This window comes from Mauremys mutica, chromosome 9, assembly GCF_020497125.1.
Source record: "Mauremys mutica isolate MM-2020 ecotype Southern chromosome 9, ASM2049712v1, whole genome shotgun sequence".
NCBI classification, from domain to species: Eukaryota; Metazoa; Chordata; order Testudines; family Geoemydidae; genus Mauremys; species Mauremys mutica.
Genome location: NC_059080.1, coordinates 13,036,547 through 13,059,629, shown reverse-complemented (window position 1 = coordinate 13,059,629; position 23,083 = coordinate 13,036,547). Strand labels below are relative to the sequence as shown.

The 23,083-nt window shown below is 43.1% G+C and overlaps 1 protein-coding gene across 7 annotated transcripts in view; it reads left to right on the top strand.

Annotated features, from left to right (window-relative positions):
* The window catches only part of SEPTIN6 (septin 6), a 43,107-nt gene that overhangs the window by 5,654 nt on the left and 14,370 nt on the right, over window positions 1-23,083 (top strand). For all 7 annotated transcript variants that reach the window (XM_045030215.1, XM_045030211.1, XM_045030214.1 and 4 more), the window contains exons 2-5: window positions 3,280-3,394; window positions 13,034-13,229; window positions 14,473-14,659; window positions 14,949-15,110. In XM_045030215.1, coding sequence (XP_044886150.1) covers window positions 3,280-3,394; window positions 13,034-13,229; window positions 14,473-14,659; window positions 14,949-15,110 — 660 coding nt within the window. The remainder of the gene's footprint in view (window positions 1-3,279; window positions 3,395-13,033; window positions 13,230-14,472; window positions 14,660-14,948; window positions 15,111-23,083) is intronic.

Genomic DNA, 23,083 nt, shown 5'->3' with positions numbered 1-23,083 from the left:
TATCACATTTGCATGCAAATATATGAAATTAACACTGAAATACAATTTTGGATGACTCAGACTTGGAATATGAATCTTTGCAGATAGTTTAGGTATTTTTATGCAGATTTCTAGCTTGTGTCCAGAATAGCTTATCATAAGTTGACCTTTGTGCAGTAGCCAGGTGAACATTTCAAAAAGGCTGGCAGTGAGAAGTGAGCCACCTGTTAGCTGCTCTGTGTATCTGGCATGGGGGATGGATAAGCCTTTTGTTTCCAGGCCCATATCTCTCTTTCAGGGGCAGGTGTGGGAGTCAGAATAAGGACCTGCATCCTCCTTTCACTCCTACCCTCTCTGCTGAAGCTCCTGAGCTGGTGCCTGCATAGCTGCTGTTGGTTTGTTTTGTGGTTGTGCTGTTTGTGGCCCAGGAATGGATGGAGCCTGCGGGCAGCCACTCTCCCTGCATTGTTTCCAGCTGGGAATTGCTGCTGTTTGAAAGTCTCTTCTGGGTTTGACCCAGTGCAGCCCTGTGGGGATTTAGCTACTGGAAACTAGGCTGCCAGATGTTGGGGGTGGCAGTGTGTTGCTGAGGAGCCATTGTTGATGCAAGGCTCTGTGCGACTCTAGAGGTTGGGATTTTCCTTCTCTACAGAGCCCCACGATTGAGATGCAGTACTCATGAACGCCCCCAAATCTCTTCCATCTGGGAAGACTAACATTTAGAAATGTGTTCAACTCAGAGTTTTTCTGGACAGTCTGTTGCCTCTTGTGGATAAATATGCTGGAAGGTACATGGTCTGCCAACAAACACTAATTATGTATAGTATTTTCTGTAGCTTGGACAGCAGCAATCCCAGAAGTATAATATGTAGACATGGAAAAGACCTGTTAGGCCATCTAGTCCATCTATCTGCAGTGTGGGTTTATTCCCTGTTGGTCCCTGCAATGATGGCAATTGTGTCTATTGCTAATTGTCATTATTAGGATTTTACTGAACTCTAATTGGTTAACTAAGATGTTTGCATTTGCAATAATACAGAAAACATTGCCATATTCAACAACTCTCCATTTAGGTTGTGTTGGTAGCAGCTGTTGTTACAATAACAAGTCACGGGAACCAGATGGTATTCACCCAAGAGTTCTGAAGGAACTCAAATGTGAAATTGTGGCACTATTAACTATGGTTTGTAACCTGTCCTTTAAATCAGCTTCTGTACCCAATGACTAGAAGATAGCTAATGTAATGCCAATATTTAAAAAGGGCTCTAGAGGTGATCCCGGCAATTACAGACCGGTAAGTCTAACGTCGGTACTGGACAAATTAGTTGAAACAATAGTAAAGAATAAAATTATCAGACACATAGAAGAACATAAATTGTTGGACAAAAGTTAACATGGTTTCTGTAAAGGGAAATCACGTCTTACTAATCTATTGGAGTTCTTTTAAGGGTTCAACAAATGTGGACAAAGAGAATCCACTGGACATAGTGTACTTAGATTTCCAGAAAGCCTTTGACAAGGTCCCTTACCAAAGGCTCTTACGTAAGCTAAGTTGTCATGGAATAAGAGGAAAGATCCTTTCATAGATTGAGAACTGGTTAAAAGACAGAGAAAAAGGGTAGGAATAAATGGTAAATTTTCAGAATGGAGAGGGGTAATTAGTGGTGTTCCCCAAGGGTCAGTCCTAGGACCAATCCAATTCAACTTATTCATAAATGATCTGGAGAAAGGGGTAAACAGTGAGGTGGCAAAGTTTGCAGACAATACTAAGCTGCTCAAGATAGTTAAGACCAAAGCAGACTGTGAAGAACTTCAAAAAGATCTCCCAAAACTAAGTGATTGGGCAACAAAATGGCAAATGAAATTTAATGTGGATAAATGTAAAGTAATGCACATGGGGAAAATATCACCCCAACTACACATACAATATGATGGGGCTAATTTAGCTACAACTAATGAGGAAAGAGTTCTTGGAGTCATTGTGGATAGTTCTCTGAAGACGTCCATGCAGTGTGCAGCGGCAGTCAAAAAACCAAACAGGATGTTAGGAATCATTCAAAAAGGGATAGAGAATAAGACAGAGAATATCTTAGTGCCTTTATATAAATCCCTGGTATGCCCACATCTTGAATACTGCGTACAGATGTGGTCTCTTCATCTCAAAAAAGATATACTGGCATTAGAAAAGGTTCAGAGAAGGGCAACTAAAATGATTAGGGGTTTGGAATGGGTCCCATATGAGGAGAGATTAAAGAAGCTAGGACTTTTCATCTGGGAAAAGAGGAGACTGGGGGGGGGATATGATAGAGGTATATAAAATCTTGAATGGTGTGGAGAAAGTGAATAAGGAAAAGTTATTTACTTGTTCCCATAATATAAGAACTAGGGGCCACCAAATGAAATTAATGGGCAGCAGGTTTAAAACAAATAAAAGGAAGTTGTTCTTCACACAGCGCACAGTCAGCCTGTGGGACTCCTTGCCTGAGGAGGTTGTGAAGGCTAGGACTATAACAGGGTTTAAATGAGAACTAGATAAATTTATGGAGGTTATGTCCATTAATGGCTATTAGCCAGGATGGGTAAGGAATGGTGTCCCTGGCCTCTGTTTGTCAGAGGGTGGAGATGGATGGCAGGAGAGAGATCACTTGATCGTTGCCTGTTAGGTTCACTCTCTCTGGGGCACCTGGCATTGGTCACTGTCGGCAGACAGGATACTGGGCTGGATGGACCTTTAGTCTGACCCAGTATGGCCATCTTGTGTTCTTAATACTTACACTTTACAGCTATGTTGTGTTTCAGTTGTCTGATTATTGGGTAGGCTTATAACTTTGTTACTAATTCTTTCTAGCCCTCAAGTTATATTGACATTTTATTACAAAATAGCTATAATTACTGACGATTAGCTTCTGTTTTCCAGGGGAGGGTCATTTGTGTTGCTTCCATTATAGGGAAAGTTTTGAGAGTCCCATGCATCAAAACTTTAATAATTATACGTAAACTGTATACACACATAATTGCAGCTGTTTAAACATAGTTCTCTAATATATTTCTGTGGCAGAGGAACTTTGCAACACAAGCGGAATCAGGTATTTTGTTTGCATTATCTGGAGCCGTTTATTAAGCAGTGAGGGAAGTATGCTGACAAGAAGCAAAGATTTACAATACGTACAGATCTGTTTTTGGACTGTTCAGCAAAAGGAAGAAGTGACACATTCCTCTTGGGAGGTCTTAAAAAGTGTATATCAATTAGAGTGTTGTACTTAGAAGTAACTTCTAAAAATGTGTTTTCAATCATTCCAGGGTGAAGGTTGCCGTACTGTCCCTCTTTCTGGACATGTGGGATTTGACAGTTTGCCTGACCAGCTGGTTAATAAATCAGTTAACCATGGCTTCTGTTTCAACATCCTGTGTGTGGGTGAGTATTTCCATTTTGGGAGATTGTATTGATGAACAAGGCTGCTCTGCAGCCAGAAGTCACGTGTAGGTAATTGGGTTAACAAGGTAGCTTTGATTTATTCAGAATGCAATTTTTTTTGTCATCTGATCCATTTTCAGTAACTAAATGAGATTTACTGGCACTCTGCTGCTGACGTTATGGGGAAATGTAATGTGCAGTTCTATTGAGCAAAAGAACTGTAGAAATAATGTCTACGATTCCGGGCTTTTTTATTTATTTTTTGGGGTGGTGGGGGATTTTTTTTCCATATTTTAATGCAATGCTTTTAGTAGAAAATAAGCTGTTCAAGTCAAATGATTTGATACGAGGCCTTCTTTGGATTGTCAGTTATTTAAACAATAATTGTACTGGTCTTAAAAAGCAAACTTTTTTTTTTCTTTTTCCCTATCCACTTTTCTATACGTGTGTGTGCGCACGGGTGGATGTGTGTTTGCACTGGAGTTAAGTTAGTGTTTGGACCAGGCTTTGTGTGTCTCAGCATTGTCTAAGCTGCCCTCTCACAGACCTGTCATGGTGTGCAGTTACTGTATAATTTTATATCTTATCACTATAGTATCTGATGGAGTCCATATAGTCTTTCATGGGATTACAGCACCAAATGGCCCTTTCTTAGCACAGGTTGAAAACTGGTGTGTCAGTGTGGATAAACATTCCTTAATAACTAATGGAACAAGACTACCATACTTCTGCTGACTGACCCAAGCCCAGCCTCCAGTGGTGAAATAAGTGTGTTTGCTGCTTTACTGCTGCTGTTCCAGGTAGACTGCACATGCAGATCTCTGGTTTCAAGGTACGGTTGATAGACAAGGGCAGGGGCTAAGGAAGAGATGATTCTAGTACTTAATAGGAGCGAAATTTCCCCCTCAAATCCTAGTGACATGTCTTGACTTTGACAGTTGGCGCTCACTCTGTGTGAAGTTCTCTCCAGGTATGTCTACACCGCAATAGAACACTTGTGGGCCTGTTTATCAGCTGGTTCGGGCTCACCAGGCTATAAAATTGCAGTATAGATGCTCAGGCAGCTTTAGCCCAAGCCTGAATGTCTACACTGCAGTTTTATAGCCCTGCAGCCCAAGCGCTATGAGCCCATGTCAGCTGACACTGGCCAGCTGCAGGTGTCTTATTGCAGTGTAGACAGACGATCCTCCTTGCCTTTGAAAGATCCATGCATGCAATGCAGTTTGTGGCACTTATCCGCTGTGGAGTTCATGAGAAAAATTCTGACAGGAAGAGCAGAATGGTGAGAGTTGAGCTCTGCCAAATGGAGCTGAGAGGAAAACTTTCTCTTACAATGGAATTCCTCTGAGAAGTTAAACTTCATTAACAAATGGAGGTCATTGTCTGGCTCAGTTGTTAGGTGATTCCAGTGCATGTGTTTGATATACCCTGTTCCCATCATAGATAAAACACTGTTCCCAAAGATGGAACTCTAACAGTATTTTCTTTGCTGTTGTGTTGTTTTGCTCTTCTTTCTTTTGTTGTTAAGGTGCAGTGTTTCCTCTATGATATAGGTGTGACTGCAGGTTTCTCTTTAGATTATATATTCTCTGATATGTGGAGAGCAGTTGAATACTACCGCTTGTTTCTCTCCTGTATGCAGGACAAAACGTTAACATACCAATCAAACATTAATCAATATGAATAACAAGGGTTCATCAAGATTAATATCATCACAGTGAATGTTACAGGTATTAATAACACTGCTTGTATAAATAATCATTAGACTCTGCCTGTTGGTATGCATACTTCCACCTTTTCATGTTCTCTGTATGTATAAATACCCCCTGTCTGTGTGTTCCATTCTATGCATCCGAAGAAGTGAGCTGCAGCTCATGAAAGCTCATTCTAAAATAAATTTGTTAGTCTTTAAGGTGCCACAAGTACTCCTGTTCTTTTTGCGGATACAGACTAACACGGCTGCTACTCTGAAACCTGTCATTACAGAATAGACACTTCTACTATTTTAGCTTCATTTTCTGTAATTAAATTTTTTTAATGAACTCTACTAGGAAAAATTTATATAGATGACTTGGCAAAGGGCAGAATATAAACTTTCTTCGGCCTTATTTTAATGGTTCATGTTGTTAAATGTTTGTTTTTCTTATAAGTGTTTGGGTTAAATTCATATTAATAAAATCAAACTCTTAAACATTCTGAAAAAATAACTTTCACCTCTCCATTTGTCAGGTTTCATTAACATAATGGCATAATCAGTTTTTCTCATCCAGAAAGTCTTCCAGGAAAGTAGTAAAGACATGACATTTTAATGCAAAAACACAAGAAGGGAAAGAATAGGCTTAGTTTTGTGCTATTTTGATACATCTTAAAACATTAAAAAAAAAAAAGGCACAAACTAATTCCCACCCCCTTTTTTTGCTAACCTCTTTAATACACAGTATTTACAGAGGGAGAATTCTTTTAACAGGAAACGGTTACTCAACTAGTTTATAACAAATTGCATAGTAAGACAGTTAAATATGAAAGAGCAACATTTAAACACTTCTGTCACAAGTAACCTTTGTTTGAAAAAGGAGACTATGTAGATCTTTTTAATAGATACCACATGGGTCGTAAGCCTGTTATTCTGCTCTCACTGAATCCCATAATGTGATTACATTTAATTAAGGAATGATTTGGAAGTGACTTTTAACGAATTCAGATTAAGGGCAATTATCAGCTGCTTCTGCTGAAATCAATCTTTGATTTGAGGCAAAAAATAACTGAGCAACCTACTAGAAGCCATGAGGTTCATGAACAGAATCCCTGATAATTACCCCTCAGTGTAACCGTTTCCCTTCCATAGCTGTAGTGATAAATGCTGTTTGCCTTCCACTTCAGGGCATTACTTGGATACATATTTTGGTGCCTCAGACTGTTTCCTTTGTGCTGTCTACATTATTTAGTGACATGCAGAGAGATAGTAGAATTGGGTGGCTGCTGAGCTTCAGTGAGCTTTCTCAGTATAGGCCAGTGCAGATTATGGTCATGTTAGACTGATATTCCACTGTACACAAGTGGTTCCTCCCCCTGAGGGAATCTTTAAAATTAAAATATCTGCTCCTCTTGCATTTGGAGCCATGAGAAACTGACAAAGCCCCACGCTGGTACTTGATCTCGTCGTCTGTGACAGCCACTCTGAGAAAAGAGACCCAGCTCCAACAGATAAGAATCATCACTAATTTCTTCACAAACTGTGTTTCCTAGTTTCACAAGCCTATGCTTCTCCTTATTTGCATGCAGAGTAGTTAAGTCTCATTATTTGACAGCTCTATACTAAGAAGTGAAACTTTGTTCATGTTTGTAGCCTAAATTGAGCCCTGGTGTTAGAGGTTCTAGTCTAGCTACCATTAACAGTTGTGCTGTTGGATGCCAGGGCTGAAGTTGGTTCATGCTCTTTCTAGTGCTTTCGGGATGATGTGATCATTACAGTTCTCAATTGCACTTTTCCCGAAGAGAACACTTTACTTGTCGAAAACAGATTTGACAACAAAACTGGGTAGATTCAAAGGCATCTGGCTGACATGTCGATCTGTGGTGCCAAGAGAATGGAATCACCATAGATGCCTGCAGTGCTTGATAACAGAGTAGTAATGTTTCTGAGCTGTGACTTTGAAGGGGCCATTGTAAAACTGTAAAACCTTTAGATCTGTGGTCTTGATCAGAATGGGTTCAACATAAGGAAGTTACTTACAATACAAGAGTGCTCCTGAGAAGAGGAGAGGGAAGTATATTGTATGGAGTTTTCTGGATTTGGGGTCAAATTCTGCCTTCACATGCACGTATGCATCTCCTTTTGAGTTCAGTGGAGTTGTGTGCTCATAACTCACAGGAGAATTTGTGTCATTGAATATCAAATTAGCTTTCGAGCCAATAGGAGTTCAGTCTTTGTCTCATTGCCTGAAAACCTACTGATAGTTGGTTTTTTGTTTTGTTTACTTCATCATTGTTTCACCTGCCTGGAAATGGCCGCTGCCTGTCACTTGATGGCTTCAAAGTACCTCCTTTGAAATGATACTCTCTTGAACTGATTCCTCTTTTGTCCTCAGGCTCCTGAATGAAGCAGAACCAAAACCGCACACAAATTACAAGGGATCTCCCTACAACAGGCTGGCATAGAGATTGTGTGTGTGCTGGGAAATCTTCCCACACAGACATTATTTTGTTACAATGGAACTTTGGAAGTGGAGTAAATATTCTAGAATAAAATCACTTTTATTCTGGAACAGTGGCCATCTAGGAGCTTTATACTAACAGCTATAGCAAAATAATTGTACCAGGTTAGCTATGCTGGGAAACTTCCCCATGCAGACAAGCCCTAAGGGAACTATTGTTCCCCTCTCCACAGGGAATGGTTTTATCATGCGGAATTGCCTTGGTGAACCCTAATGTAGCCTAATCTCTTTAACGGGTAGTGCCTTGTTTAGAGATTGTAGTCTGCTTTCCTAGCATACCAGAGTGTGTGTGGAGGGGAAGGGGGTGGAGGAAGCAAAGAATTGTCTGCTTTTGCTTTAAAAGACTTTTTTATCGGAGGGGAAATGCTCACCCCAGCGACTAGGCTTTTTTTTTTCTTTCTGATCTCTTGCTGCAGATCAGCACTTGGAAAAGTAGTGTCCTGGCTCTGAAAACCTTTGTTCTGGTAGGGCCAGGGAGTGCCACCCTTGGCAGGCTTTGAGTTATCAGATCTAAAAACTCACTAGCCTCTCGGTCTGGCAGTACTTTGGTACTGGTGCGGGATTGAATCTAGCAGCCCCCAGGTCTTGGACTGGTTTATTTTTCAGTCCTTGAAAACACTTTGATTTAAAAGCTAAAATTCATTCACCTTTCATGTGTTTCTCGTGCTTCTTTGTGCCAGGCTTGCCAGTTATCAGGGGTATCTGTGCTCCTACTGGGCCTTCTGCTGAAGCTGAATTTGTGAAACGGTGTTTTTTCACTGAAACTACCAGGATGTCGCAGGCCCAGGGCTGTGTGTTGCAGGATCAAGGAGAAGATGGTTTGTTAGGGGAAACTGCTTAAGAAAGCAGAAATATCTGAAATAATTTGCAAAGCAAAATATCGACCGTGGCATGGACTAATGACTAACGCTTGAGACTAGGGATTGGTTCTGTGCCTAATGCTGCCACCCACTCGTCGTGTAACCTTGAGCAAATCAATTCCCCTCCCTGTGCCTCAGTTTGCCAATCTGTAAAAAGGGAGAATACACTTGTAAAGCTCTTTGGAAGCCTTTTGTGAAGGTTGCTACAGAAGTGGAAAATATTGTTTTATTGCAATGCAACTGCTGGTCAGTTCAACTGCTTTCCCCTTCCCCCACCAAAAAAAAATAAATAAAATTCAGCCATGCTCGCTGCTGCTGCTAAGTGATGCATGCAGTATATTCAAAGTCATGTTGCTTTTGCTTTTCAGTAGGTGTGCAGGCTGTCAGAGCTTCCTGATACAGCAAATTATAACAATGGCAGGTCACCACGACCTCCCTTTCCTTTCCCTAAACTAATTCCCAGACACGCATTCGGGGTGGAGGGGCAAAGACTGCTGGAGTATTGCATGATCCTTAGAGGCATCTTCCAACACTGAACTCTGGGTGTGTGTAATCCTGACATCAGGCAGCAGCTTCTCCAGTAAGGAGCCTCTTAGTATTTTCACACCATAACACTCACAGTAATAAACCTCCCTTCATCCCCATCCATCGTTTCTGTTTTCTGGAGAAGATTCTAATGCCGTCAGCTGGAATGAGCCCATACTACTTTGCCTCTTGTCCTTTTTACCATACCATCTGTTCCATCTGGACTTCTCTCTCTGTATAGGAAGCAATTGGCACCATTCACATCATCTTGCCAGCTGAAATTTCCCTCCATGCTGGGCAGGAACTCCTGAGAGATCCAGTAATAAGCCTTCACTTTATCCCTTGTTCATTTTAAAATAGCTTTGTTCCCTAGTTTGTCAGACGTCTTTTAAAAATAGCAGAGTTCCTTAAAAACTTAAAATGATTTGAAAATCTCATGTCATTTTTTACATTAATGCTGACCCCTCGGCTCGTCTTTTGTATTTCTCCCATCTTACACCAAGAAATTCATTTCTCTCTTGTTTATAGTCAGTTGTGCTTTCAGATTCTTAGTGCTGCAGTGTTTGAGTTTTTAAACATGGCAGGGAGGTATTTATTATTTAAAAAACTTAAATCTTCATTTTATTTACACACACACACACAGAGTCACTCGTGTTTTTGGTTGCAACATTTTCACTGGTGTTAGTTTTATCGTAAATTTGGGTTAAGTTTTATTTGGTGGGTGTCCCTTTTCAATCAAAATACAAAAAATTGTCTTAATTGGGATTTGAAAAGAAAACCTACGGAAACCGATTTAGTCACTTTCACATTTATAAGATTTTGTTTTTACAAAACCTAAATTTGTGTGGCTCTAAATTTACTTACATTGTCCCTGCTTAAAGCAACTGATACATGATTTTATGCTGCACCATTGAAGTCAGTGGGAGCTTTCCCATTGACTTTGATGGGTTCAGGATTAGGCCCTGTATTTTTCTTTTGGGTTTTATTACTGAAGACACTGGCTTGAAAATGTGCTTTTTTTAAGGGGTCACTTGCTTCTCCTCCCACATGAAGTCACACTGACACTGCTGTGTTGCAACCAGATTATATTGATTTTAGGTGAGCGGTAATTAACGGGTGTGGGCGCTATAGAAGCAAAGTTCTTGTTTTTGTCCAAAAGCCTTTACTGCTAAATAGTGAGGGAAAGGAGACAGCAAAAAGGGATGACTTAATATCAGCATTATTTCTAAATGGCTTTCCAGGGGCATGGTCAGCTATTTAAGGTTTACCGAATTTTAGACATGACCACTGCTGGTACACGAATGGGGAAATGCATAGTAGGGAAGTGTGTACTAATGGGAACAGTGAATGCGTTTCCTTATTTTTCATACACGGTGTTCACCGGGCACAGGTTCTGTCTAGTTTCTCTACTCTCCCGATCCCGAGTCGCCTGGTTGAACATGTTCCCATTGAAGTCAGTGGCAAAATTCCCTTTCATTTCAATGAGAGCAGGATTCAACCCTTGTTTGTTGTACCATGCATGCTTCCTGACTCCGAGATTTCTCAGGGAGGCTGGCATCCATCTGAACGTGCATGCTGCTACTTCACCATTCTTATCCCACCAGTAAACGCTGTACAGCTTGGCAGGAATTGCTGGAAATACCACAGCCTTCGCAAAATCTGTTTAGATTTTCTTTTTTTAAACTACCATCTTCCTGGAATCCTTGAGAAAGTCCTCGTGGGGTCATAACAGGCATCTATTTGTGCTTTCTGCTGTCTTCGCTCCCAGCGGATGTCTTGAAATCCTGATCTGAATTCTGGAAATAGTTGCTGCGCTCAGCCATGCTTCACATATTTGCTCTCTGTTTGGCTCCTACATTGGGGCTGGGCAAGCAGGTGCCCACAGAGAAAACATTCTCCTGCAGCCTGAGTGAACATCTCCTGCTATCTGTTTTCACCCCATGTGATCCGGCCCTTTCTTTTGGGTACTCCTATTCCGCCCTCAGGCTGATGTGATTGTCAGCCAGGCAGCTCAGGGAGCAGCTGCACGCTCAGTTGTAGAGCTTTGGTTCCCGGTGCCCTCTTCCTTTAGGGCAAATGGTCTTTGCTCTGCAGTACCACAAACTGTGTCAGTGCATTAATGTAGCACAAAAGATAGTACTAATAAAAATGTGTATGGCTACAACCGGGATGTTGTGTTTTAGCCCATTTTCCTTTTGATTTTTGCGCTAATTCTTCTCTAAGGTTAGAGTGTGACCAGCAATCAAATTCATGAGCAATCCTGATACTTATCTTTGCATGTACTGGTAGGTAGGTATGTGAGGGAAGCTGTTGTTGCCTCTCTTTCTCTCTCTCCAGTAATATTTATACACTCTTTCAATTTTACAGTTGTAGTGAATTCGGGTATTAGAACTATAACCCTGGAGATCAAAGGCCACTCTGTCCTCAGAACAGGTAGAGTGTGGTCACAGCAGTGAAGGATTTTCCTGTGCTGCCTGGCTAATATACAGTACTTCAGCTGTGTTCTGGAGGAGTCGCCTTCAGGGCTGTGAAGGTAATTGCAGGCCCTTAGGAGGGGGTGGCATACAGAGGTTCTTTAAGGAGGAAAAAACAGACAAGTAACATTAAATGCAAGTCTGGCAACAGGGCTGCAACACACTTATTTCTAAAAATGGCCTGGCTTTTTAAAAGTGAACATGCAGAAATTAGGAAGCATCTCCTTCTCCTGAAGTTAGTTTGGTTTTTGGTTGTGGGGCGTGTATATGTGCGTGCCTGCCTCCCTCTCTCATCGGAAATGCCCCAGCAGCAGAACCTCAGCCTGTCAGGCTCAGCAGTGAGCCTTTGCCACGGTGCCACAAAGTGGGCAGGGTCCGTTAAGCTGCTGTCAGCAGGTGCCAGTTGGCAGGCACAACACTTCAGCTTTCTTGCTCTAAAACTGAGCCAAGTCACCGGTCCTCAGGAAGAAATGTTCACAGGTTTTAGCATCAACTCTGTCATTTCACTAACTTTGAAAGCTAACTGCATGGCAAAAATGTAGTCAGAGTTGGAAGTAATGTGTATTTTTTTTCTTTCTCCTCTAATTTTGGAACACCTGAATTTAGCTTCCAATCTACTGTTGGATAGATGCGAACTATAAGGAATTTGGGGGGATGGAGCGGGGAGGGAAACCACTTCGGCCAGAAAGCTGTGTGCATCTAAAAACCAGTGGGAGTGGGGTGGTAATGGAAGCAGTTTTACCATCAGAAGAGGCTACGCTTGGAACTGAATGCATAGATCTCTTGCTAGAATGTGTGGTAGATAAGTTTGGGTTAAACTCTGCCATACAGCCAACCTATGTACTGGGAGTTGTCTGTGCTGTCCAGGTAAGGTAGTGTGCTCGGGTCTTGGTAGACTGGATCCAAGTTGCGGTTCAGTATTGTGGAAGCAGGTTTCAAAATATTATTTTTGTAACTTGTACTGCCACCAGTGTGTTAGGACCCAGGTTCAGCAGGCAAGGTCCCTGGCCAGGCAAGCACCCTGATCCTGCCACTGGATCTTGAGTCTAAGTATGTAGATCACATGTGCACTTTAATTCTACAAGGGGTGGGTTTCCATACTTCAATTGTAGATTCTGCAGAGACCTCTACAGGGAAGTGACCAGAGAAGCTGCATGCTGGAGAGGATGCTGCTGTCTGGAGAATATTCTTCCTCTGTTTTGGAAATGAAGTTTCTAATGAGCTCTGTGTTTGACAGTGACAGTCTCCTCTATGCTACAGAAGAGTTCAGTTCAAGGCACAGTGCTGGGACTTGTGCAGGGTCTGAATGCTGCTTCCCCTGCCTTTTCACCTCTTTCATGTCCAAGTTTTAATGATCTAAATAACACTGTGCAGTCCAGTGACACGCGAAAACAGGCCTCCCCTTGTACGTGACTTTCTGCTCACTGGACAGTTCACTTGGAGCATGGGTTCTGCTTCCATCTGTTGAAATTTCACCCTGCTAACTTTTCTGACACTGATGGGCTGACCTATAAACTCTGGTAAAAATGTTTTACCACTTGTTCTCTCTCTTTTTTTTTTTTAAAGGGGAAACTGGCCTTGGTAAGTCCACGCTGATGGACACCCTTTTCAATACTAAATTTGAAGGTGAGCCAGCATCTCACTCTCAGCCTGGAGTTCAGCTGAAATCCAGTACCTATGACCTTCAGGAGAGCAATGTTGGTCTGAAACTGACCGTTGTGGGCACCGTAGGCTTTGGGGACCAGATCAACAAAGAAGACAGGTAAAGAAAAGGGGATGAGATTTGTTTGTAAGTGGATGTTTTATTCTCTGACTTAACCAGACAGAGGTTCCCCATCTGCTCCCTAGCCTGGCTCCACCCAGGCTGGTCCAGGTGGCTTTGAAATGGAGGTGCCTTCTCACATCTTAGGAATCACATTTTAAAACCCATCTCTGCCCTGCCCTGTTACGAATGGGATGGTGGAGGGCGGGCAGTTGGCCATCTCAGAAGCCTACAGAATGTCCATGCTGCACGGAGCATTGGCCAAGAGACAGTGCTCATTTACTGCAAGCTGTGTCTACCCGATTCAGTACCCCCCACTGCATCCCGTCCATTGGAGGCCTGAGCTCCACCTGTCTAAAGAGCAGAGAGAGCTGAGGCATTTCCTCACTTGCTGTCTTGTGCTCCAGCGATGCAAACCACAATTACAGTGCAGTGGCTGCTTGTCTTCGCTGGTTGCTGGCAGTGGTTTTTCAAACAAGGTTAAGTGATGTGCCCCTAATTAAATGCTCTGTGAGAACTGGTCTGGTCTGTGGCAGCTAGCTTCCCAGTGCCCGTAAACAGAGTGGTACAAGTGTACATCCATTCTTAGGATTTAAGAGCACTAGAGCAGTGTGCTGATCACAGAAATAACCTACTCCTAAATTGTAGCTTTGTACAGAGGCTCTATGGATGGTTTTACTTTGACTTTTTTTTTTTTTTTAAATAAGCACACCCTTTCCCCATCTTGGCCATTAAGTGATAGTCACTCTCTTTACGTAGTGTGTCCGGCACTCAGTATTCCAAATCGCTTTACAGGGAAACTAAAGGAGAGCATGTTGCGGGAAATGGACTCCTTGCTATAGGAGGAATTGAATGAGTGGTGGTGTTGAAAGCCATCCCAATATAAACCCTCATGCTTCAAGGCATAAGTTGACAGACCACCAAGTGCCATGGGTAAAAAAGGAGCTCTCCTGTAGGCAAGTTATTCCATAACCATCCTTTCATGAGGTTTCTTGCACGTTCCTCTGAAGCATTTGGTACTGGTCTCTGTCAGACAAGGTACTGGACTAAGAGGACCATTTGGTATGGAAGTTCCAATGTCCTAGCACAATGCAAACTGCTTACAAACGAGAAAGTTTCACAGGAGATTAGGTGCTGCACTGTGGGTTAGTAACCAGTGGATGACTTTTCTAATAATGGAGCGTAATAAATGGATAATGCTCTGTATTGCAAGGTGTACAGTTCTTTTCTCCTCCCCATAAAGCTATAAGCCCATCGTTGAGTTCATTGATGCCCAGTTTGAAGCCTACTTGCAAGAGGAACTGAAGATAAAGAGAGTCTTGCACAACTTCCATGACTCCCGTATCCATGCCTGCTTGTACTTCATTGCACCCACAGGCCATTCCCTGAAATCCCTGGACTTGGTAACGATGAAGAAGCTCGACAGTAAGGTAGGGGGCAGATCACCACAATCGTCTATTCCTTTTCATCTGGTTACTCTTCTAAACTATGTGAAACCTCACTAATCTGTCACGGGGCTCCTCGCCACTCTCCATCCCTCATGCTAGTGCAGATTAGCGGGGTCCCATGTAATATCCTGCAGCATTACTGAGAAGACTGCATAGTACACACCTGAACTCTTCATGTGTACCTAAGATTTGTTGCCAGACATGGAAATTGCTCTTTTTGTGATTGTGACTGAGTGAAGACCAATCCCTTTTATCCCTGCGTTCCTTTCAGGTCAATATCATCCCGATCATTGCCAAATCTGATGCCATCTCCAAGAGTGAGTTGACAAAATTCAAAATTAAAATCACAAGTGAGCTGGTCAGTAACGGGGTGCAGATCTACCAGTTCCCGACAGATGATGAATCGGTGGCTGAGATCAACGGAACGATGAATGTAAGTAACAGAGCAGCTGTGATTCATTCAACACAGGGCTGATTTTGATCTCCACTTTGTTTTATTCCACTCTAAAGAGCAATAAGAAGATGCTGCTGCAATTTTATATTTATAGTTCAGTTCAATCCAAAGTGTTGAACAGCCAACTCTGCAGCCAGTCTCTGTGCTGTTCTAATCCACTCGTTCTCCCAGTTGTCCCTGGAGTTGCAAGGTAGATACAGCTTGAATTTCTAATATTAAAAAAACAAGCAGAATCGTCTCTTCCCTCAAAATATCCTTTAAGGCCAATTTCATACTTCCTTTTAATGTCTTACGTTAGTTTAAAATGTGCTGATACTGCGTGTTATTTTAAGAGATGCACTGTTTTGAAGGTGGGGATAGGGGTTGGTTTTGTTCTTAAAGTGACAGTTTGGGCCAAATTAATTTGTGGGGGGGGGGGATTCCATTATATCAGTGTAATTTCACCAGGGATCAATTTTGTGTGTCCGTGTCCGTGTCCTCCTCTATCCCCTCCCCTCCTGCCCAGACTCAGTAGTCTGGTTGCTCCAGATTCAGAGAGTGACGGGCAGAAAGGTTCTCCTATCAATTCTGGCATGGGGGGTGTTAAAATCTACCCCTCCGCCCTGCCCCTCTGACTCTAGTCAGCTGTCCCTGCACTTTGCTATTATGGCTGGATTGGTAGATGCTCCCCATAGATGTGGGATGAGGGGCTTTGTTAGCTTCAGGCAGTTGGTTCCCTGAGGACGGCGCCTTTGCAGGAATGGAGCAAAGCCTGTGAAGTGTGTGTCACTGGATGTTAGGGGAAGACCAGAGGGGTCCATCCTCTATCTTTTCAAAACAACTCCTCTCTCGAGTTACATAAACTCATCCCAGGCCAGCAGAATCCCGTGCTTTTATTTACCACCTCTCTGACTGGCCGGTCACAGTTGGAAATAATGTATCCTTTTAGCCTCTTTGCGGCTGTCTTGATGTGTGTATGCTGCAGCTGCTGACAAACAAATGGAAGGTCAGGGCAGATGGGTAAATCTGGCCCTACTACATGAGTGGAGTTCTGGGATATGCTTTATTGAGATCAGTGTTGTCTGTGTTAGACACAGTGATGCATTCATACCCCTCTGCTGTTCTCCACCCCCACCCCATCTCCTGGGTCTTTTGCCCAAGCGGTTGGTACTTTTGTATTCTTGTTTCTTGCAGAGTCGTACATTTTTCTGTGTCTTCCTTCTCATGTTGCCACGTCTTTGCACAGCAATAACTCCCCTTGCTGGCTCTGATCGCTCTGTGCTATGCCTTGATGCTTTCACAACCAGAAGCTCATCTGGTTGGGTTGTTTAAGTGCTCTGCAGTGGAGGCGCTTTGATGAAGGTGGCATGTTTTTGGCCATAACAAGAAGGCAGAGGGACTGTTGCTGGAACTAACAGTCACAACGGTTCCCCTCCCCAAAAGGGCTTGCAGCACATTAGCTTTGTCCAAGTAACAGCTCTTTCTCTATGGCTCAGAGATTCTCCTGTGCAGCTCTGGATTTCCAGGGTAAAACACCATAATGCAGAGAGGGGCCAAACTTTCAAAAATGCAGCCTTACACTGCCTCTCATGGGCACCTCTTGCACCCACAAAACTTGTGTTGGCAGTTTTTGTGCTTGTGGTTGAATTGTGGCTCAGACGCGAGAATCTGTGCCACTCTGTCTGAACACAGGGCAAACTGTCCCTGTAAATACCTTGGCCCTCTTGAAAACTGACACCCTCATGTTCTCGTCTCCTCACGTCTGTCATTTTCTGAAGACTTTTGATGGAAAAGGCATTTTCTCTCCAACGGTATTTGGACAATATTTTCTCTGGCTTTATATAAGGAGAGCATGTGAAAAGGAGCCAGCATTGCAAAGGGTTGGAACACAGGACAGGATGTTGGAGGAACCTGGATTGTGGCCCAGGCTCTGACACTGGCTGCTTCATGATGTTGGGTGTGTCACTTAACCTCTGCCTCACTTTCCCACCTGGATAATATCTACCTGGAAAAATGTGATGTGAAGTGCTAAGAATGCCTTATTAGATGGGTATGCTACCTACTGTGGCTGCTTTCTGTATTTTCTGTTGTGGTTTGATCTTGCCATTTGAATGGTTTTGCTGTTGGATCTCACTCTATGCATGGATCCTCTTGCTCTGTAAGATTTGAAATAATGTTGGGAAAAGGTAGACTCTGAGAACTGCTGATTGACAGAGGAATAGCCTCCACTTTCTTAGTAATGCCTAGGCCCATGGTAAATATCCATCCATCTGTTCCTTGGTCATTTCCATTTCTCTTGAATGGGAGTTGCCATCACAGATTTTAAATGCACTGTAAATTGCCAGCGGCTGAATGGAGAGAGAGAATATCCTATTTAAATCCTCACATTAAACTGATAGAAATAATAATTTCCAGGTGTATGAGGACTAATGATTATACAGGAAAGAATCCAAATTTGATTCATCAATTTGATTTATCAAACCTGGGGAAAATGCTTTCTAATCTATTTTATTAATTGCATAAAATGAATCTGCTTAGACTTCAGGTGCTGGAGATAACCTGGCAGAGTGATTGAAACCCATAATAATAGTGCATAAGGCAAAAGCAGAGAGATTCTTTACTCTTAGAACAGAAGAAGATGAGCCTATTTGAAAGACTTTCCTAAAAGAACGGGAGTCTTTCCATTCCTTTTCTCATTTCTTCCCAGATCTATATACCAAGGGCAGAATTAAGTTTCTCTTAACTATCTGATCATTCATATTTGTGCAAATCAAAACCCTCCTGAACTGGGAGAATCAATTAATCCTTATATCGATGCTGTTGCTGGGTTACTTGATTTGATCTGGAGGAGTTGACGGAGCTGCTTGCTTGTTTAGTGTATTTTTAAAAGGTTTTGTCAAGAGTCCCAGGAGCATGGCATGGGCCACTCTGTTATGATAGTTTGTACAAATCCAAATCAACTAAAATTAGAATAGCAAAGGGAAGCTACTTTGCACTTAAGATTAAAATAACAGACAGATGATAAAATAGTTCAAACAGATGGTGTTCTGTCTTGTGGGCAGAGCACGGGATTTTGAGCCAGAACTCTTGGGTTGTATTCCTCCTTCCATCGCCCGCTTGTTTGATGACTTTAGAAAAGCTAGTTTAGTTTACTCATGGTAGAATGGGGATAACACTTGCATACTTCCTAGGGATGTTCTGAGGTTTGATTGTTTGTAAAGTGCTTTGTGTTACTTAGATGAGAGAGAAATTCAAAGGATTTTAGTAAGGGTATGAGCATCCAGATTTGGTAGTAGGCAAACTTATAAAACCTCTGTAGAAGCAGCAAAGAATCCTGTGGCACCTTATAGACTAACAGACGTTTTGCAGCATGAGCTTTCGTGGGTGAATACCCACTTCTTCGGATGCAAGACTTGCATCCGAAGAAGTGGGTATTCACCCACGAAAGCTCATGCTGCAAAACGTCTGTTAGTCTATAAGGTGCCACAGGATTCTTTGCTGCTTCTACAGAACCAGACTAACACGGCTACCCCTCTGATACTTATAAAACCTCTGGGTTTGTTATCAGAAAGCAAAGAGCCAAGAAGTTAAATGTAAAGCACTACTCTGATGAGAGAACATTAGATCTGAAAGATCCAGGATATCATAAGAATGTCCTTGTAAAACAAATCTGAAGGCTCATTGGATGAGTATTACAATCTTTCTGAATTGACTCTTTCCAAGAAGCTCGGTGAAAAGCTAGGAGTCAGCTCTGAGACTTCTCAGGCTCGTAAACTACTAGCACTGTGCAGTAATTGCAGTTTATAAACCGGGCATTGTGAAAGAACAACTCTGACTGGTGGCTCGAGAGTCTGTGTGTTTCCAGCATAATTGCACAAACTGGCACCCAAAACACTTCCTCAAGGCAGTAATGTACCTTGAGCATTTGCAGCTTGAGATAACCACACTTCTCACTTGGTCCTCGGCCTGGTGCTGCACAGCATGCCGTGAAACTCATAAGAACCATGCGCCACTGCTGACGTGAATAGCAAGTTTTAAACAGGACTTCGGGAATTAATAGAGGTCAAAGTCATGTCAGAGCAAAAATAATCACCGTAGCCTGCGCTACCCCTGTGAAGAACATTTAATTGGCAGACATTTATAGAACTATTGTATTAGCCAAACTGGTCTCCTTCAGTTATCTAAGTCTCTCTAAGATGGATGTCTCAGTACTTAAGTTTTCGATCAACTATTGAATTGGAAGCCACGGATCTAGTGCAGTTTCACACATACTGTGCCACAGAAGAACAGGAATTCAGACAGAAACTCAGTATGTTGGTGCTCCCAAGCAAGGTTCTCAAAACATCAGGAGACCATTCTAAAAACAGCCAACCCAATTGGTCATCGGAAGATTGAACCTGCTTCAGAAAGGGTAACCAACATCCATGCAGTGCCTGGACTGTAAACATGTCCTGTGTGGTGCCCAGCCAGACCTTCTTGATATCTGAACGTCAAACAAATCAACAGCGAAAACAAAGGGGTGAAAATAGGCCAAGTGAGTGGTGGTTATGAAGATCCTAAAAAGCCAAAAGCACAGGTCCAGGAATTCTTGTGTAGCATCCACCAGGCTGGGAACAACAGAAATGCAAGAAAGAACTCAAGATGGGAGCCAGTAGACAGTCACAACCTAAAATAACTAGTGGGTTATTGAAGGGAAAGAGTCAGCAGCAGGAAGCATGTCAACTGTAATTTATTATATACACATACACACTCTCTCTTTCTCTCTCATGCTCAGAAATACAGTAACCAAAAGAATGACACCAACATGAGAATCCACCTTGTCTTCATGACTAAATTCAGGCCAGCTGTCCAGTGGAAGGCTCTCAACTGCCTAGGAGATGGTGTCTCAGTCTCTGGAAGCAGTATTTTCCAGTCCTGGAAAGACACCTGTAGTCTCTGCACTTTAAGTACAGAATTTTCTTTGACAATTTCTAACCGTTGTACTTCAGTGTGGACTGGCAATGACCCGTACCACGTCGACAAACTCAGCGTAAATGCCTAGATAGGCTAAATGCCACATTCTGTTCTTAGTTACGCCACTTACATACCTGCAGCAATATCGTCAGTTATTCTTGATTTATGCCAGTGTAACGGAGGGCAGAGTTTGGCCCTTGATCTAACTTGTTAGTCTCTTTTAGTCCGGTTACAATTTTATCTTTTCTTTCCAATATTCTTTTTTGGAAGCTGTGTTTGGCTCTTCCTACACAGTGCTGTGGGAAACAAATTTCCCATTCATAACCTTGTAGGTGGTAATATCCTGTTTTTCTGGGCAGTTGCTAATATGAATTCATTCCACTTCCGTGTGTAGATGTTTCCCCTTTAGGTCTCTGGACTGTGTGCGTGCAGGGGGGTGTTTGTAATTTTTCTGTCCGAAAAGCCAAATACATTTTAAATGAGGACACAAATGAGTAACTGTTTGTTTTCTTTCAATGTACAGCACTGTATTTCCAGCCCTTTATAGTTAGCTGATCTCCAGCAGATGTCTTGATTTCCAGCTGAGAGGCTGGAGCCTTCCCTTTGGCCACTTTGCTTCCTAAAGCTCTCTGTACCCTCATGCAGAGGGAGTTACACCTCAACATAATGGGCCCACGTCCGTGCTAACTTATCCTCAGCCCGTTGGTTTCAGTGGGAGTGTAGAGGTGTCTGTCTGCCCAGAACATCCTCAGGGTATTGAATGATTGCATGGTCCAGCAGAGCTGAGAGTATATCTCAGCACTCAGCCTTTGTTTTATACAGCACACCTCTACCCTGATATAACGCGACCCGATATAACACCAATTCTGATATAATGCAGTAAAGCAGCGCTCCCCGGGGGGAGGGGGGAGGTTCGCACTCTGGTGGATCAAAGCAAGTCCGATCTAACGCGGTTTCACCTATAACGCGGTAAGATTTTTGGCTCCCGAGGACAGCGTTATATCGAGGTAGAGGTGTATATTCGTGTCTTCACTATTCTGACTATCAGGATGATAGCAGTATGGCCCAGGAGAAGGCTGCGTGGCTCATCTTAGTCTGTCGTGGATGCTCACGGGCACTTTCATAGTGTTTGTGTGTGTGTTAGTTTAGTTAGTAGCCTGGTTTAAACCCGAGGGTTGTAGTTCCGATGTCACTGACACGCGCTGGTGGAAAATAGCTCACAGCATTAAAATGACCAGGAACTCAATCCTGCTCCACTCAAGTCAACAGGCGAACTCCCATGACAGGATCAGTCGCTAACCTACTAGCTGTTCTTCGTGCACCACTGTGCCCACCTCCACCTTTCCTGGGGATCCTCAAGGTGTAGAGATTCCCCCCTTCTTACCTGCTCACTTTCAAAACCCTGGGTCATGTCTGACCATCCGTCAGGTCGACTGGGGCTGGCTCTGGTTCCCTTTGGAACTGATGCTTGACTCAAGGAGGGTGCCAGAGAATGGGGGGCTGGTGCTCCCTCCCCTTCTCTAGCCTGCTCCCCCATGATGCTCGTATCTCCCATCTGCTCGAGGATTGAGGGGCAGATCTCTGGTCTCAGGCTCTGTGTGTCAGTGGGTGGGATAGGCTGGCTCTAATACAACCCTGTCAACGTAAAACCAAATCTCTCCACATTCCGCTGTCTTGACTCTTGTCACTAATCCAACATATTTTCAACCTACTTGTGAGCTTAAATCCTTATTCTTTATTCCTGTGAGCAAAGCCAAGGTCATTGATCTTACTGGTGTAATTGGTATCCCAAGGCTACGTTAATTACTCAGAATTCAGTGCAGCTTAGTGGCTCTTACTAGCAAATGTCACTGCGTGGTATCCAGCATGTGGGGCTGGGGAGGGGGCAGAGGAGCTGGCTGCTTATTTTAAACGATGAAATCCAGAGTGTGATTTGTTCGCTGCTGTGCAGAATGCGCTATAATCCTCTACCCACCCCCCGTCCACCCACCCTTCAGATCTAGTTTGTCACACAGCAGACAGAATAATGTACTAAGAGAGCAGCATTTTTAGTTCAGCTGCAGAAGTTTTTCTGGAAGGTTTTAGAGAGAGGGATGGATTGTACCTACAAGCCGCTGACTCTTCACATTTATAGAGCTTTACATTTTTCAACCTTTCATCCGCATGGTGACCCTTTGAGGTTGCAAAGTTTGGTCCCTGTTTTACAATGGGAAGCTGAGACCGAGAGGTTATGTGGCTTGCACAGGGTTACCGAAGGAATTGGTAGCAGAGCTGGGGATAGACCCTGGAAGTGCCTGGCTTCGAACCCTACGCTCAGTCTACTAGGCCATGCTGTGTTCTATTACTGGGGGGATGCCAATATCCCAGAACAAAAAGATGGGTGAAATACTCAGATCTCTCAGGCTTGGGGTGGAAAGCAGCCTCCATTAACCTTTTTGGACACCTGGGCAGTGAGGGAAAACCATGCTCCAAAGCCTGAAAACCGGGACAGCAAAGACAAGTGGCCATGTAGAGAGGATCACTCTGAAGTTTGCAAGATGTGCAAGTGCAGGGGAAAATGTGCATTCTTTGAAGGATTAGCAGGCAAGCTGGATGCAGTTTAGGATTGCTTTAGCTGGATTAATCCCTGTCTTTTTCCAAGCCAAGTCCCAGAGTCCATGTGCTTATAGGAAAATTGAATTAATACATTCCAGCTAATCAGAGCACCACTTGGGTTCTCCCACCTTTGTGCTATTCCAGAATGTCTCTCCTTGGTTGTCCCCCTAACTTGACCTGGGAATCTCTCCTTCCCTCTAGTGTGGAGTGAGTCAGTTGCTGCCATTGAGTTCATGAAGTGTGTTTATGAAGCAGCCAACGGCTGAGTGAACAGATCAAAAGCTGTTAGAGAATCTAATTTGATCAAAAAGCTCTCGTGTGAGACTGGAGCGCTCTGAGGATTGGTGATGGGCAGAGCCTTCTATTTCTAGGTTGCAGGTTCAAATGCCACGCAGGCCACGATAACTGCAGGTAGTTGCCATCTT